We start from the raw sequence: 16053 nt of genomic DNA, 5'->3' as shown, positions 1-16053 counted from the left end.
TGACATCTTAAATTATGTTGTGATTTTCTACATTATGTTTTCCATTTTCGACTTATATCCTCCAGGTCGCCGAATTATGATTTTCGATATTGACATTCTGTTGTTCGATATGACCTGCTAAATAATTGTTTTGCTTTTCTAAATTATGTTTTGCATTTTCGACTTTAATCCTCCAGGCCGCCAAATTACGATTTCTAAATTTCCGGCTTCTCTGAATTATGTTCGGATGATGGACTGGGCATCGCAGTAAGAAGGCAACGAGAAACCCTGGGACGAGAAAAACTCCCGCCTTTTATAATTTGCTTTCAACATGGCGGCCGAAGTAACGGCCACGTCTGAGGCGATATCTAGCGAGCTAAGCAAATGCGTCAAAGACGTCATCCTTTTAATAGAACAAAGCAGGTTTTGTGAGGGTGATTTAATACAATTTCGTCTTGATTGGTTGTACAGTGTTGTGGTTCGTTATGTTGACTATATTCCGTCTGGAGAAACAGTTTTGAACCTTCTTCATCAAGCTGCAGCTCTGTTGGTCACCGATAGCGATAAGGTCGATTGTCGCCACTCTAATGTAGAGATTCTGCACTCTGGCCAACAGGGAAGACCTCGCTATTTTATTTCCAAGGAGAAGCTTGAGTTTCTTTTGGACATGAAGTTTACATCCGGGGAGATCGCATCCATGCTCAATGTGAGTGAAAGTACCGTAAAACGAAGAATGCGTGAGTATGAAACCTTTGTTAGACAAAGGTATTCAGACATTTCTGAGTATGAGTTGGATAAGATTGTTGAGGGGATAATGAGAGAATTTCCTAACAGTGGGTACAAGAGGATGACTGGCCTTTTGCAGAATGGTGGTTATAGAATCCAACAAAATCGCATCAGGGAGAGCATGAGGAGAGTTAATCCTGATGGTGTACTACTTAGAGCCCTCGAGCTACGAGCTGTTCGCCGAAGACGGTATCAAGTCAGCGGTCCTCTTGCCCTGTGGCATATTGATGGCAACCATAAATTAATAAGGTAAAACGTTCCTTGATCAGGCTGTGTACGTCCAAATTTCAAAGTCAGGGAGGGGCAGCAGGGGACTTTTGCATAGGGTTGTGTCGCTCAAACTTTCAAATCCTGACCTACTGTTTCAGCATGTATATAATCAGCACACTGATAAGGATACCAGACACCCCCTGAAAAGCTTCAGAAACTGGAACATGTACTGTGGTGACTATTGAAGTGCTATCTAAGGGCATACACACTACAGAAAAATTAGGCCTAACCCCATCAGTTTAACCCTTGTTTCACACAACTGGGCCCTGATTTTGAGTTTCTATATTTAATAATTGCTTGCTTTAAATTATTTTCAACATGCAGATGGCGATTGGTGATTCATGGAGGTATCGATGGCTTCTCAAGGATGATTGTTTATTTAAGATGCAGCACGGACAATCTGTCGAGTACCGTCTATGACCAGTTTCTTTCTGCTGTTAGCAGTTTTGGTCTACCCTCAAGAGTACGATCTGACAAGGGTGGTGAGAATGTTGAAGTTGCACGCTATATGCTGAGTCATCCTCTCAGGGGTCCCGATAGGGGAAGCCATATCGCTGGCCGCAGTGTTCACAACCAGAGAATTGAACGTCTCTGGAGAGACATGTTCTCTGGTTGTGTCCACGTTTTCTATCATCTCTTTTATGAGATGGAACAATGCGGAATACTTGAGCCCTCTAATGAGCTTCACCTGTTTGCTCTTCAGTTTGCCTATGTTCCAAGAATTAACAGGAACCTACAAATATTTGCTGATGGGCATAACAGGGCCCCTATTTCTACAGAGCATGGAAAGTCCCCTTGGCAGTTGTGGATCTCTGGTGCTGTAACTGCTTCAAACAGAGGAATTGATGACTTTTGGAATCAGGTTAGTTTCCTTTGTTACAATGTTGTCTTTTTTATATTATGGTAAAGAAAAAATACATGTACCATTCATCAAGCACAATATTTTCCCTTATTCTTAATCTATTACAGGGTGAATACTATGGTGTCGACTGGGATGGTCCTGCACCAAACAACTCTACTGATGATCATGTCACAGTGGAAGTTCCTATTACCAGAAATCCCCTTCATCCAGTTGATTATGCATCACTTACAAATTCAATTGACCCTCTACGGGAAAGTGATGAGTATGGTGTAGACATTTACCTTGAAGCCCTGTCATTTATACATACAATAATATCAAACTATTGATGAGTAATTGAATGGTTTAATGTCTTATAAGATTATCATAGGCCACAGTGAATGCTGACCAAATGATGAATGTGCAACCGACACAACTGAGGCAATAAACTTCAGGAAGGACTAAACTGGTCTTCCTATGTATAGCTGTATATGAAGCCCAAAAATTAACAGTATGCAAAAACTGGAACTATAGTGTACATTTCCTGTAAATGTTTCTGGAATAGCTGCAAAGTTTTGTATTTCTTCAGCTAATTGTGAACATATCTTGAACATTTCTACTTGCGAGTGCCCTAGATGGCTCCCTCAGTGGAAAATATGTAACTGTAACATAACTATAAGATAAGAGTTTCAATTAAACTAGAAACCAGCTGCAAAGGAGCAAGAGGCATGGCGCAGAGAAGTCAGCAAGGCCCTGTCAAATTCGTCCTTATTGCTGTGCACTGTTGGCAGTAAAAGGATGCTAAAGCAGGACTTTGCATCAGGCAATCTCTCATTGGCCTTCAAGAATTGAATGGAAATTTTTCTCTCGACACCGGTTGGTGGAACATGAAGGTTTGTAGTGATGAACTTCAATAAAAGATTCAAACATGGAACATCTCCACCAAGTGCGGGGATATTTTCTGATGAGAGAAATGTTAAATAAATTGGGTCAGGTTTGCTGGAAAAAAAAATTTGAACTTTTCACAGACATATCAAGTAAACTTTTAAGATCTTACTTATTTTTAGAGACAGAACAGCTACAAAGAACCTGACACTGCTGGAAAGAGAGGTCTGTGATCAGTTATTGCCGAATTGGTCACGTTTGAGAGCAATATGTTGAAAACTTGCAGAGAAATTCCAATTTGAAATTGTCCGCACATTAAATTTTGTATGTTGCCGTTAACAAATGCTGTAATTAGCAACCAAGGATCTTATTGATTGGCAGGGCTTATCAGAAAAGGGACGTATTCAAAACTCATTGAGAGCCAAAATGTGAATCATTTTTATTTTGAACTTTTGCCCAGACAAATGAAAAATGTATGCAGTGTCTTTATTCTTTTCTTTATTTGGCTACAAACAAACAATCCTCCTGTACTACACTCATCATAGTTAACACTTCAGGCTTCTCCTTTTCAGTTAATAACCGGTGAAGTAAGCATGCCGTGTTAACATCTAAGATTCTCTGGAATTCGTGAAAACTATAAAAAAAAAATATACTATATAAGTATCTGGTTTAAAATTTGGTTTGACCTGTTGCCGTAAAACCAAGAAAGAAACCTGCAGTTTCAAATAATATAATATGTAAAAAAAATGAGTCAAATGTACCTTTACATTTTGTATATCCCTTGACAAAGTCCACAAAAAATGCATATGCTCTGGCCTGCAGTTCCTCGAGACCTGAAGGAGGCTCAACAAGGCTCATAAAGGTATCTGCACTCAGAGGTTCTGGGTTCTCTGTCACAAACAATGGCTTCCACAAACTTGGATTTGCTTTAATCATGCCCACCAATCCAAAGTAGTCCAGACCTTCTCTAAAGTTCTGGAGCAGTTGAAGGCGTTTACCAACAAGCTCTTCTACCAGCATGTATGTCACAAAGTCACCTTTAGACTTGACATTCAAGACTCTACCAATGGGCCAACCAGATGTATCAATTAAAGTGCTGAACTGGGGTTCATCACATAGTCTGTGTATGTCCTCATCAGTTTGGGCACCTTCAACCTTAAGAAAATCATATTTCGATATTTAATGTGGGAGAACTGGTTTAAAGGTACTCATGACTGAATAATGTCATGGGCCGGTCCACTGTGCCCTGCTAGAGAAAGTGGAGTCACGGGAAAATTATGCAATATTACAGCACTTACCCTCTTGATAAGTTCCTTAAGGACTCCTGTCTGCGACGTTTCTGGCAGGTCTTCATAGTTCACATATGCGGCAGCATGTTCTTTTTCACCAGACACTAGGTATTCATACACATATGGAGCCAGACAAGGCATACCTGGGCCTTTTTGAAGCAATGAGTGTGCAACCATAACACCTGCCATTTTTATCAGGTAGACATGTTCCCAGCTATACTGTGGAACACGACGGTCAGGTTTGCCCTCAAACAATTTGTAATCGATGGTCCTTACTAAATCAGCAAAAAATTCCAGACTGAGTGCTCCAGCATCAACTGCATCCTCCATTCCTTCAAACATGACATTTAACTTTCGATATAACTGTTCCTTTGAGGAGCTCTTATAAAATATAAGAGCTGTCTTCCAGAGGACTGCCCTGTCTACGTCAATTATTTTGCATCTATCTTCATCCACAATTTTCTGGTACTTCTGCAGAGCATCTTTAAGGGTAACTTCCAATTCACTGCTAGGTGAGAAAGGCTCATCTGAAAGAAACATATATCACTCTAAGCTGTTGATTGCTTTTTTTTGAGAACATTGACTATTGATCTCACAGGGAAATAGACAATCTCTTAAAACTGTTAACGCTTTGTGGCACCTTTTCTATCTTCCTCAGAAAATGGGGAGATCAGTAATGGTAAGCCCATGAAATGTTGAGTGTTACCCAAGCTGTGCTCCACACTATAAATTTGTTAGGTCAAGGGAACTTCAGTTAGAGACAAAGAGCCATCATTTTGTCCATATAGCATAGTGTTGACAGGATTAAGGCCACATAACACAAAGCGGCCAAGATAAAGGGTTCCACTCAGAAAGACGAATAAGAAGCACTGTCCCCTACACTGGCAACTTTTTGTTAGTTTTAACAAGGCCATAACATGATAGTAACATATTCAACAAAATTAATAAAGAAATATTATTACATCATCACTGTACTACACCTTCGTGTTCAAATGGACTACTCTTGATCAAAATGTCACTAATTGCTTCCTCAAGGTCAAAGTTGCTCTCTTTCAGAGCAAGCAGAAGGTCATCTTCATCTACATTCGGAAACATGTCCTTCAAAGTATCCATACCTGAAAAATAAAAAAGTGCTTCTGATGTCTTGCTATTCATCTATAAAGAAAAACATTTTCTCCCCTGGCCCCATTTCACCACCAAGTAGGTCTCCCATCTGAACTTAAGTTCCTTTTATAGGTTTCTGAGAAATAACAGGGATTTGGGATCAGACATGGTATTTGATATGAACTGAACAAATAAAATAACAATGTAATGATGTCATAAACTATGCTTGGACATTACTGCCTTCCCCAGACACAGTCTTACCTTTCTTAGAGGAACTAGCATCTGGACAGCCTTTGATTTTGAAATCTTCTCTGCCACAATGGGAAACTTTTGTGATGGAGTCATCTGTGGGGTTGAAGGTAGAACTAGGCTCCATTCTAGAGCTCTCAGTTGCACTGGTGGAACAATCCCTGACAATGTTGTCATTCCCAGTTGTCAAATCCACGCAGTTGTCCATACTGGTGCTTTGTTCAGCAGAATAACCACCCTGACACAAGTTATCATGGAGGTCCCACTGAGTGACAGCCACTGCTTTCCCACAGTTTAAACAAGTAATTTCAACGGCATTGCCACTAGGCTCCTTAAAATTAAAAAGCACTGTGTATAAGACTTGTAAAATAATGAAGAACAATTTTTGGTGGTTTTCAAACCATTGTGGACATTGTTTCTGCAAGCGTGGTAAGGTTTGAGAAAGCTACTTGTAGTTATCTGAGAAAGCCTAGTAAAAATAATGGCATCTAAAGTTTTATTTAGGAAAGCCTTGGACGAATATTACTTGTAACTTTTCCTGTAGTTTTGAAACGGTTATTTAACTTAGTGCATGTTTGCTTTTGACATATTTTGTTTGTTCTTTAGTACTTCTTACTACTTTTAATTTTTTATTGTAGTTGTTAATCGTTTTAAACCTAACGCATGTTTCCTTATTATGTCTTTCTGTTTATTCTTATGTATGACATTTTTAATTTTTGCACATTTTTTTAGTAAGCAGGACCCTGTTGATAACTGGACTTGGTACTGAAGGGTTATCCTTGGTAAATATTCCATCATTATTATTATGAAATATTTGATTATTATTATTATTATCTATCGATGTATACCCCGAGGGGGGCAGTGCAGTCAAAGGCAAGAGATTTAAAGAAAGAATCATCCCCTCAGAGGGAGTTCTTCACTCAAGGAAGAGAAGAAATTTTTTCTACATGGTGGCTGGGGCCAAGTTTTCAATAAGAAGGTGAATTTTCCTATGCTGTATAGATAGATTGATAGATCTATGAAATAACACCCGTTCCAGAGGTTATTGACTGTCTGTTATTTAGTATTCTGTCCCTGAGTGGAAATTAAAATGTATCCATACTCCTCCCCGCCACGGTCACCCTCTTTAGGAAATTGACCATTTTAGATTTTACTTCATGATCAAATGCCCAGAGTTCCTTAACTGAGAAATTTATGATAAGAACCTCACCTCGGACACAGGTGTTGAATCCAAATCACGTTGTAGAGGCCTTATATAAGCCGTGGCTTGGCCCAATCCTGAGGAGTCCCTCAAAAATGGCACAGAATAACCACTTGCTGGCGGTGTTATTGTGGCAAGGCAGCTGTTACCTTGATGACCGGTCCTCATGAGCACAAAGCCACCACCTGACTTTAGTTTAGGAAACTCCTCTTCCAATTTTTCACGAAACTCTGAAAATTTTGCCTTAGAGTGGAAACAAATTTTCCGCCTCCCTAAACCAGCGGCTTGCAGTTGGAATTTTTCAGCCCTTAAAGGAGCTCTGGTTTGACCTTTCAGAGCCAAACAAAAAAACTCATGCGTCCAAGTTTCCTTGGGCTGAAAGAACACACCACGTTGCTTTGGTTTCGACGATCGATGTTTTGGCTGTTGAAAAGTGGACGTGAGCGCGACAGGAGATATCCTGTATGGGCTGAAAATGTTGCGAAAGTCGTTTAGAATGGCGCTCGATGATGCTCCCACCTTTGGCTCTTCACGGGACTCTTTCGCTTCCCCCTCGTTAACCGACTCGGTCAACAAAGTCGTGACTTCTCTCAGAAGCCTTATTGCCTTTTGGCTTTTGGTCGCCCTTTCTCCATCGTCAGCTTCGTCATGGTCCCCTCCATCTATTGATCTCTTTCTATCTTTCTCCGCCATATTCCATATAAACCAAGATGTCGGGCTTGGTAATTATTAACATAAATTATAAAAGGCGGGAGTTTTTCTCGTCCCAGGGTTTCTCGTTGCTTTCTTACTGCGATGCCCAGTCCATCAGCCGAACATAATTCAGAGAAGCCGGAAATTTAGAAATCGTAATTTGGCGGCCTGGAGGATTGAAGTCGAAAATGCAAAGCATAATTTAGAAAATCAAACCATAATTTAGCAGGTCATATCGAACAACAGAATGTCAATATCGAAAATCATAATTCGGCGGCCTGGAGGATATAAGTCGAAAATGGAAAACATAATGTAGAAAATCACAACATAATTTAAGATGTCAAAACATAATTCGGCAGCTTACCGAATATAATTCAGAGCCTCATAATAACAGAAATTGCATCACAATATTGACCCTTATAACCCTCCATAGTAAACGCTGATAAAACATGAAACCTATCAAAAATGTGTGTCATGCATGTCAAGGAAGCGAAAAGGGATACTCAGTGAACAGAAGTGAAAGCACTTTAATGTCGGTCGGACGAAGACGAGACGAAGAGAAGACTCCAGTTATGTCCGCCATTTTCAATCGTTTTCGACTTCGTTCCAAAGACACATCGTTCTTCTGGAGATTGTAGCGCTAACGAACTCAAAGAAAAACAGAAACATTAAAGCTAATGATGTTAACCTCATGTCAATGGCCAGGAGTACCGACTTTTTTTTCAAAACAACGTACGTAGGTATGTTTTTGTGCTTGAGATCGATCGTACGTTGCTTTCAATGTTTTGTACATGGTCTGTCACCCCTTGGAAAATAGTTTCCCATGAACCCCCCATACCCCTCGGAAATTACTGCCTTTGAACCCCCCCTCCCCCTCGGAATTTCCAATGGTCTTCCGTTGGGGGGGTATGGATATTTTCTGGAACCACACATTGCGTGGTTCAACAAGGTCTCGCTTTACAACTCCCAAAATAATAACTCAACACTCCTGTGTCACGTCTCTTATGGGTTCGTGACCTAAAGATTCTAAATACAGTTATTGCGCATACAAATCTTTCATTGCCATCTGCGGAGCATTGTGTTTTTTTGGCTTGGGAACAAAAAACACTGTCATTCTTAAAGGACCCGTTAGCTATTAACTGGAAGTTAATATGGTCAATCCCATCTTGGTTAATATTGCGCGGTCGCAAAGCAAATTTCCGATCTCAGCCATTTGAAAGTGCCGTGCTTGACTTTCATTTGTCTGTTATTAGTATATGAATGTATTTCTCGTCGAGCAAACGTAACACGGAACAGTATGCTATCATGACTTAGCCAAACAGTTTATCAATTTTTTCAACACAGGGTGCACCAAAAATTTTCTTATCCACTTGTCCTTCGGACAAGCACTACATTAAATTTGGTTGTCTGAAACCCAAGGGTTCTTGTCCAAAAAGTTTTGCTCAAAACTCAAAAACAGTCGGGCATATATTTTACTGCCTGTTGTCACATAATCAGCCTTTTTGCAGGTAAGTTGTTTTTGACTTTAACCCAAACAATTTATAATATTATATCATTTCACAATGTCAACATTACTTCTCATTTCATCAACAGGATGTGGCAGTGCGGGGAGCATGCTGTCATCTTCCAGCTCCTGTTCTTGTTCCTCTTCTCCTACAGCCGAAGTGTCATTCAGACTGTGAATAGCAGAAGATGAAATCGCACTGGTCTTAGACAAAATGTGACACTTTGTTTTAGCCTTTAAGAGCGACAGATCAATTGCGGAATCTGGGTCAAACTCTTTCAGCACTAGACCTGTGTCTTTAACTCGCAAGAGGTTGCTCAATGTTCCCTGCTGCATTCTTGTCTTCAACACTGTTTTCAGCCTATTCATAGCTGAGAATGACCTCTCACATGTTGCAGTAGTTGGTGAGACGATCATGAGCTTCACTAACACGAGGATGTTTCGTAGGTCATCTGGCTTACGTGCTATGATCGACTAGTGATTCACTTGATTCTTTTGAAAGAAAACCCAACAACAATACTGTTTTTGGACTTTTTTTCCACCATTATCAACTCGAATTTTTCGCCTGGGAATCAGTTAGTTCTTAAAAGGCCTGGTTACTAAGGCCAGGTTCCCAAGCCAAATGGAGCTCGTAAAAAACAGTTGATTGAAATGGCTGTGGAATGGCAAAGTTTTAAAGGAATATTTAACCTTATTTTGACAAGCATGGGGTTTGTTTTTATGACTGTAAGATAAATTGTAATTCCACTGTAATTTAAAGTCAACTTTCATGTGTCTGTATTTTTTCTAATTAAAAGTCATCAAGTCATTTCAGGTTTACTTGTCCGATTGTATTTCTGTCTGTTGCAGACAATTAGACATAGCTTTTAGCGCACCCTGCAACATAGATGTTATAATGCTACATTCTCCTAATGACATTTGAATTTGGAGTGAAACGTTAGATTAGTGATAAAAGTGACCTCTTAATTTAACATTTGGTTAATAAAGAAGTTATAATCATATAAAAGATTGACAAAAACTAATTTAAGCTGGCAGTTGAGCCAAAAGTAGCACTTGGAGATGTCTCTTTAGCCTTAAGAGATTCCCCAAGAATTTCCTTTACAAATGAGAAAAAAACCTTTTCCTGAAAAGGTCTTGGAGATGGGTGATGATCTCCTTCCACATTATTTTTTTCGTTTAGCAGGAGATAGTGTCTACCCTTCATAGGGTACATGAATTTTATCCCCTGGCCATGACAGTCTGCAAGTTGACATCAAAATGATGGGAAATACCTTGCAGGAAAATCTCCTATATTTAGAAGACGCCAACCATCTTGGAATAATCTCTTGTTTTTGAATGGAATTTTTACAAGTCTCCTCTGAAGGCTATAGTGACTGCCAGCCTTGTATTCGATAGATGCTGTTCACCAGCAATTCTCAGGGTGGCAGTCTTGTTAAAGAGTAGTGACTCCTCAGGGACTAGATTCTTAGAAAAACTATGAGAAAGTAAATGAAATATAAGTCAAATTACCGGTATGGTCAAGAGAACCATTTCAGCGCAATATGAATGTTGTGAGGAAACTTTTGCAGTGTTTATAAAAATGGAATAGTGATCATAAGCCAAATATAAAGGAGGGGACAAAACAAAGTCTGTAGAGAGATTGGTTTTACTGATCATGTTACCGTGATACAATTTTGGGTCATAAAATTATGCAATTAGAAGCAGATTTTCTCTTCTTTGTAAAAAAATACTCTCCCATGAAAAGGTAAATGAATAATGACTGAAAGCAGAAGATATGACTTGATAATACCGGATGCAATCGCTCGAGACATGTTCTTTGGGTTCTTACGTTACATCATACAAAGAAAACCTTCCCACAAAACCAAGTATTCTGTTCCTTGTTAGTGAATAAAAGCATGCAAAATTCAAGCTCGTTAAACTGCCACTTTCCCCTTTACGTATCATCAGGGAATTTTCCTTGTAAATTCAACTAAGCAACAGCAGTGGTTTTTGAACTGTGTATACTTGTGCTTGCATAAAGATTTTGTCTTAATTTTATCCCACAGCCTTCAACTTACTGTTGCACTTTCTCTCTTGGGAATGAGCCTTTCTACCTCCCACATCCTTCCTCTACGTTTTATCTTTCTCTTTCTCGCCACAGGTAACATATCAACGTTAGATATGCTATTTATAGAACCATAAAAACTGCTTTCTCTTCTCTTGTGAGGTGCCATTATTATTATGATAAGGAAGGAAAGTGCGTGCACCATTCAGATAGTGAGGAAAAATGATTGGCAGCTTATTTAGTAGGGCTGAGCACATTCGGAGACTTGCTTAACAGATGCCCCTGGGGAAAGCATATGTGGATTAAGTCCATGTGGTCTATACCTGGTACCTCAAATGTAAGTGCAGGTGATTGCATTCCTTAACTTTACTGAGAATCAAATGACGATGGCAGGCTTTTCTATAAACAAATGAGGAAGATCTTCTATCTGTGGTAAAAGCGTAGAGGATTAGATGTGTGATAATCGATTTGATTACATATTAGCTAGAGTTGGGTATTTTGAAGGGCAGTTCAAGGAAGTTGCTGATCAGTACCGAGTTTCGGGTCAGTTCATTTCAAAATTATAGAAACGTTGTGGGAAACTGGGGATCATTTGTCCGCAAAAAAGACATCTGGAAACCTTTGTCACCTTAAGTTAATGGTAGCCATTAAGAAACTAGATTTTTCCACATTAATTAACAGCCACTTATTCAATTCTGCATGACACCAGTTTCGATTATCTTACATTCATGTCGCTTGGTGGATGTAATTTCTTGAGTTGATTTTGGCTGCCTCTGCATTTTGATTTTTAGCCTCTTGAATGTTGTACCCGACAGTGGTTGGGCACATCTGAAAGCATCATCGTGAAACGAATCTCAAAGTCACAAGTTGACATAAATATCCTCATCGTCCTTGTACTGAATCTTTACTTCTCCATGAGGAATAAATTGTAAACACTCTTTATTGCTTACGATTTGAGGACCACCTCCCATAACCGACCACCTATCCAAAACACAAAAACTTTCCCAGTCAAAGACTTGGAATCTCGTGTAAACGACCACTTCCTGTAAGCAACCGCTGCCACTTTTTGGGCCTGAAAGTTTAACGATTTTCCTGGTGTTTTTTGACCTCTTGTGAGCAACCACTTGACATATTCTCTGATCACTATGTTTGCTGTGTGCACTTTGCTGCTTAGAATATATAAAGAGCTTTAGTGACAACATGGAACCACACTGGGCATAACTTCCATAAAGTATGTGTACCTGGACCTCTTCTCGGAAGAGGCTCCTTGTGGTTTGGGTTCTTGAAAGCAACCTGTTGTAAGCGACCAAGTCTTTACATTTTGGGTGGTCATGTATGGGAGTTTCGACTGTATTGGTATTGTTGTAAAATACCCCCTTCCAACCTCTGAAGCCTGGAAATTAAACGTGAATTGAACATATCAAAGAAACCGATTTCTTTCAAGAACAAAAATATCAGGGTAGTAAAGCTTGGCCATATCCAAACATTTTCCCGAGGTTTGTAAAAGAATCATTCCAAAATTGAGCCCCCAATCATATGCTTGAAGGTCATCTGCTGGCCGTAGAAAAGTGCTCTAAGTTCAAGTTTAAAAATGACTGGAAAATCACTTTAAGCATTTTTTCGGTATTATTGATGCTTTTCTGAGATCATTATCGTCATATACCATAATACCATATTTGAAGTATAATTGTACTATTTCCTTGTAAAGTCCTTTCTACACCACTTATGGCATGAGGCATTGAACAAATACCACACTTGAATTTTATATTATTTATTGCAGAGCTACCATACATTTTACCAAGTACTGCAGTGACCAAAAATGGAACTAGAATCTTACACTCAGGTCACATCAATGCGATATCAAATTTCACGTGGGCTTGTAGAACATAGAAAAGTCATGTACACATCTTTGACCATCTTGGTCAACTTTCCATGCAGAGGTCCATATATTTAGGAGTGACGGGCAAACAGACAATGTAGTATTTGGGAAAAATATGCAAAGCGGGCCATGGCATTTTGGCCGGTTTCCCCCCTTCTTAGGGACTTAGATCCTATTGAACAAAGTAGACATAACTCTCAGTTGGGAAAGTGTTGATCTCAAATGATTGGATATTACTTTTACGTTTTTTTAGTCTCTATAAGGAACCAACGTGAAAAACATTGAGAATTATTCAATACGGTTTTTTAGACTCAGATTTTGCTTTTTGTCTCGGCTTTTCTGAACTTGAGTGACATCCAGGCGTGACCCAAACAAACATCAAACTCTGATTCGAGGGCTTCAACACCATCTTCTAAGTAATTAAGCACATGAAAATATCATGCATGTATGCAGTCTGGGATGGTTATCAAATTTGATAACCTCAACCAAAACAAACCATAAACCAATTGCTGTTCAAATTTATATTCACGTGACCTGTGCATCGTATTTTCAACTCTCTTCTTGATGTTTCATCTGGTGATGAAACACTGTGTCTCCTGCCTGATATACTACATCTACTGTAATGGTATGATGCAAACAGTACCTCTAGTTTTTAACAGAATAGGAGGCATTAGCCACATGATAAACACAAAGCAAAAGGGTCCAAAGGATGAAATACTGATGTTAATTTGCAAATAAGTATAAAGGAAGGCTGTAAGGCAGACGTTAAAGGCAATTTTTAATCATCTTAAGGCCCTTCCGCCCTCACTGGTTATTGATATATAATAACAATCGTAAGTTAGTAAACGGTAATGACTTTTAAACGTACATTCTCTAGTATGGGTCTTTAAAAGCTGTGGTCTGCATTTACTTCTTGACCACATTTGCTACAACTATTACTTCATTACATTATTACAACGCTACCCATCCAAAGAAAGGCTCAGTGAGGTTTATTGTTGGTGGCAATGTATGACTATATGTCAGGGATTGAATCGTTGGAGAACAACTGTAACGTAGTTGTGAGACAATGAACTTGACAGAAGCTGGAGAACACAACTCGTTTAATCACAGGAAAAGGCTTTGTCATCTACTTGTCATTACAGAAGAGAAAACACGCGACCATCCAGGAACTTTACCTATCCTGGACCCCGAGGGCCTGGAACTAACAACATTGTCACAACAACCTTCTGACCAGCTACATAGTCTTGGTAGGTAGAAAAGTTTGCACTAGGAAAGACAAAAAACATTCCTTAGTGAAGGAATACGTCCTCTTCTGGATCACCTTAAACCAATAGCGCTGCTATGTTTGGTGACTTGACAAATGTCAACATAAAACAAGAGAACGCGGCTTTGATTGTATGACCATGAAGAAGCTTTTGGTCACGGTTGATGTTTCTGGCAGTATTTCTTTTCCTACCACATATGCTACAACAGTTTCGGGAGAGTCATTCACGTCGCATTTCGCAGAAATTGCAGACAAAGGCTGCCGGCTGTCGGATCGAGTTTCCTTGCACATTTCCACGCGAAAGTTTGTTCGGTCAAATGGAGTCACAGATTGTACAAAGACTGCTACAGAGTTTCATGCCTTGTCTCTTTTCTGTTTCCGTGACCATTAAATTGAAACCCGAGATCATTTCGCAAGGAGATCAAGAGTTAACAGTTAACATGACAATATAAGAAACGTCAGACGAAAGTTGAGCGTCTTATTTACCACGCGCCAGACAAGCAAATACATTTGATAACCAGTAATGTTAACCGTCTCTGATTGGATTCAAATCCATTCCAAAATGGCTCATAAAGACACAGGAACAAAGGAAAATGCATCTTGTTATTTTATTAGCTAATACAGCGTAAATACATCTAATTTTTTCTTTTAGCTAATACAGTGTTCGGGCTCCCTGTGAAAGATGTAGGGAAAACAGAACATTAAATACTAGGCGTGTGTATAGACATGCATGTACAGCTCGATCCCAATGTCTTTGGACGGCATACTTTGACAAGGAATCTTCAAATGTTCTTTTTGAATACTGCTAGGTCCAACATTTGTGCTAAATATAAATTTCTTAAAAGATTATTTGCAAATAATATATCATTTTCATTCTTTAATGAAATTCTCAGAACAATAATTTAGATAATATCTAAACTATTTTAAGCAACTTGGATGAACACACACAGTTATGGCCACAGGCTTACATAGGGCTTTCTTCAATAACATTTACAGGGGCTAAATATAATTTTCTTAACGATTAATTAACAATTAATGAATGAGGCTGAGTATCTTATGAAGAATTATGGAGATCAAGGAGGGTGTTATCCGTTGAGGCCGTAGGCTGAGGTGGATAACATCCTCTGAGTTCTCCATAATTCTTCATATGATACGAAAGCCGAATTCAATAATTGTTTTATTATTCATTTAAAATAATTCCCAGTTTCAAAACAAAGCTAAAACATGCTTACCTCCTCCTTAAATTCACCTTCGATAGTGCACTTTTAGGGTTGTTCAGTTCCGCAAATATTCTCCAAATAGCAGATGTCACCCTTCAAGTTGTGTTCTTGCTGCTCTTGCCATGTTTTTAGCTATAATTTTGCCTAGTTCTTACTCTGGAAACGAGTGAAATGTCCGCCATTTTTATTTTAAACAAACAAAACAACTCAACCTCGTTCCCCGGTCTTATCGGTTAACGGTGCATTAAGCTGCAAGAACGCTGCATTTTTGAGGTGGTTTCCTGGACTATGCGTGTGGTTAGCCAATCAGAAACGGAAATATTTTGAATGAATAATAATTGCTAATAATTAATTATAAACTAGAAAGTGGAATTCTTTGAACAGTAATTCACATCATATCAAAAATATTTTAACGTGGATGAACATGCACAGTTATTTTTCAATGTTTTAATAGGTCCTTGCTCTATTTTCTTCTTGTATGCAGCTTTTACTTTTTCCTCTTGTTCAACGTTTTCATATGTTGGTGGAAACCCATGCTTTAGAAGAAATTCCTTTTCCCATTTCTCTATCTCCTGTGTCAAACTTTTGTGACCAGCAAGCACTTGGGTCTGGACAGGCCACAGTATTTTTGTACTTGTCATGGCAATACTTGTTGTTTCTGTTTTGTTTTTCGTGCAGGGCTTTTTTAGCCTTGTCAAGTGCTTTTACAAGAGCTGTTATGCCTAATACTTTGGCCACAGATGTGGTAAGGTTTTTGATGATGCAACCTTGCTGATTTTTCTCCTTTTCTTTCAATGCAGGGTCCTTTACTGCTTGCTGTTGGGCGCCATCTACTAAGATACTTGAGT

General features: G+C 39.0%; 2 protein-coding genes and 1 pseudogene across 2 annotated transcripts; 1 reads left to right on the top strand and 2 right to left on the bottom strand.

The window, feature by feature from the left end:
• Positions 1-1447: 1447 nt before the first annotated feature.
• Positions 1448-2815, top strand: LOC140931053 (uncharacterized). Its single transcript, XM_073380793.1, has 2 exons — positions 1448-1897; positions 2005-2815. Exons 1-2 carry the CDS (start codon positions 1544-1546, stop codon positions 2221-2223), a joined length of 573 nt encoding a protein of 190 aa, XP_073236894.1. The 5' UTR covers positions 1448-1543; the 3' UTR covers positions 2224-2815.
• On the bottom strand, positions 2220-7294 carry LOC140929975 (uncharacterized). The gene is made up of 6 exons (XM_073379649.1): positions 6611-7294; positions 5413-5731; positions 5028-5162; positions 4057-4574; positions 3520-3913; positions 2220-2834 (listed from the first exon to the last, which is right to left on the bottom strand). The coding sequence occupies exons 1-6, from the start codon at positions 7292-7294 to the stop codon at positions 2572-2574; spliced, it is 2313 nt and encodes a 770-aa protein (XP_073235750.1). The 3' UTR covers positions 2220-2571.
• A 2522-nt stretch (positions 7295-9816) lies between these two features.
• On the bottom strand, positions 9817-12096 carry LOC140929973 (uncharacterized; annotated as a pseudogene).
• Between the last annotated feature and the right edge of the window lie 3957 nt (positions 12097-16053).

The sequence above is a fragment of the Porites lutea genome, chromosome 3 (assembly GCF_958299795.1).
Source record: "Porites lutea chromosome 3, jaPorLute2.1, whole genome shotgun sequence".
Taxonomy (NCBI): Eukaryota; Metazoa; Cnidaria; class Anthozoa; order Scleractinia; family Poritidae; genus Porites; species Porites lutea.
The sequence above is the reverse complement of the archived record's forward strand: the minus strand, read 5'-3'. Positions and strand labels throughout refer to the sequence as shown.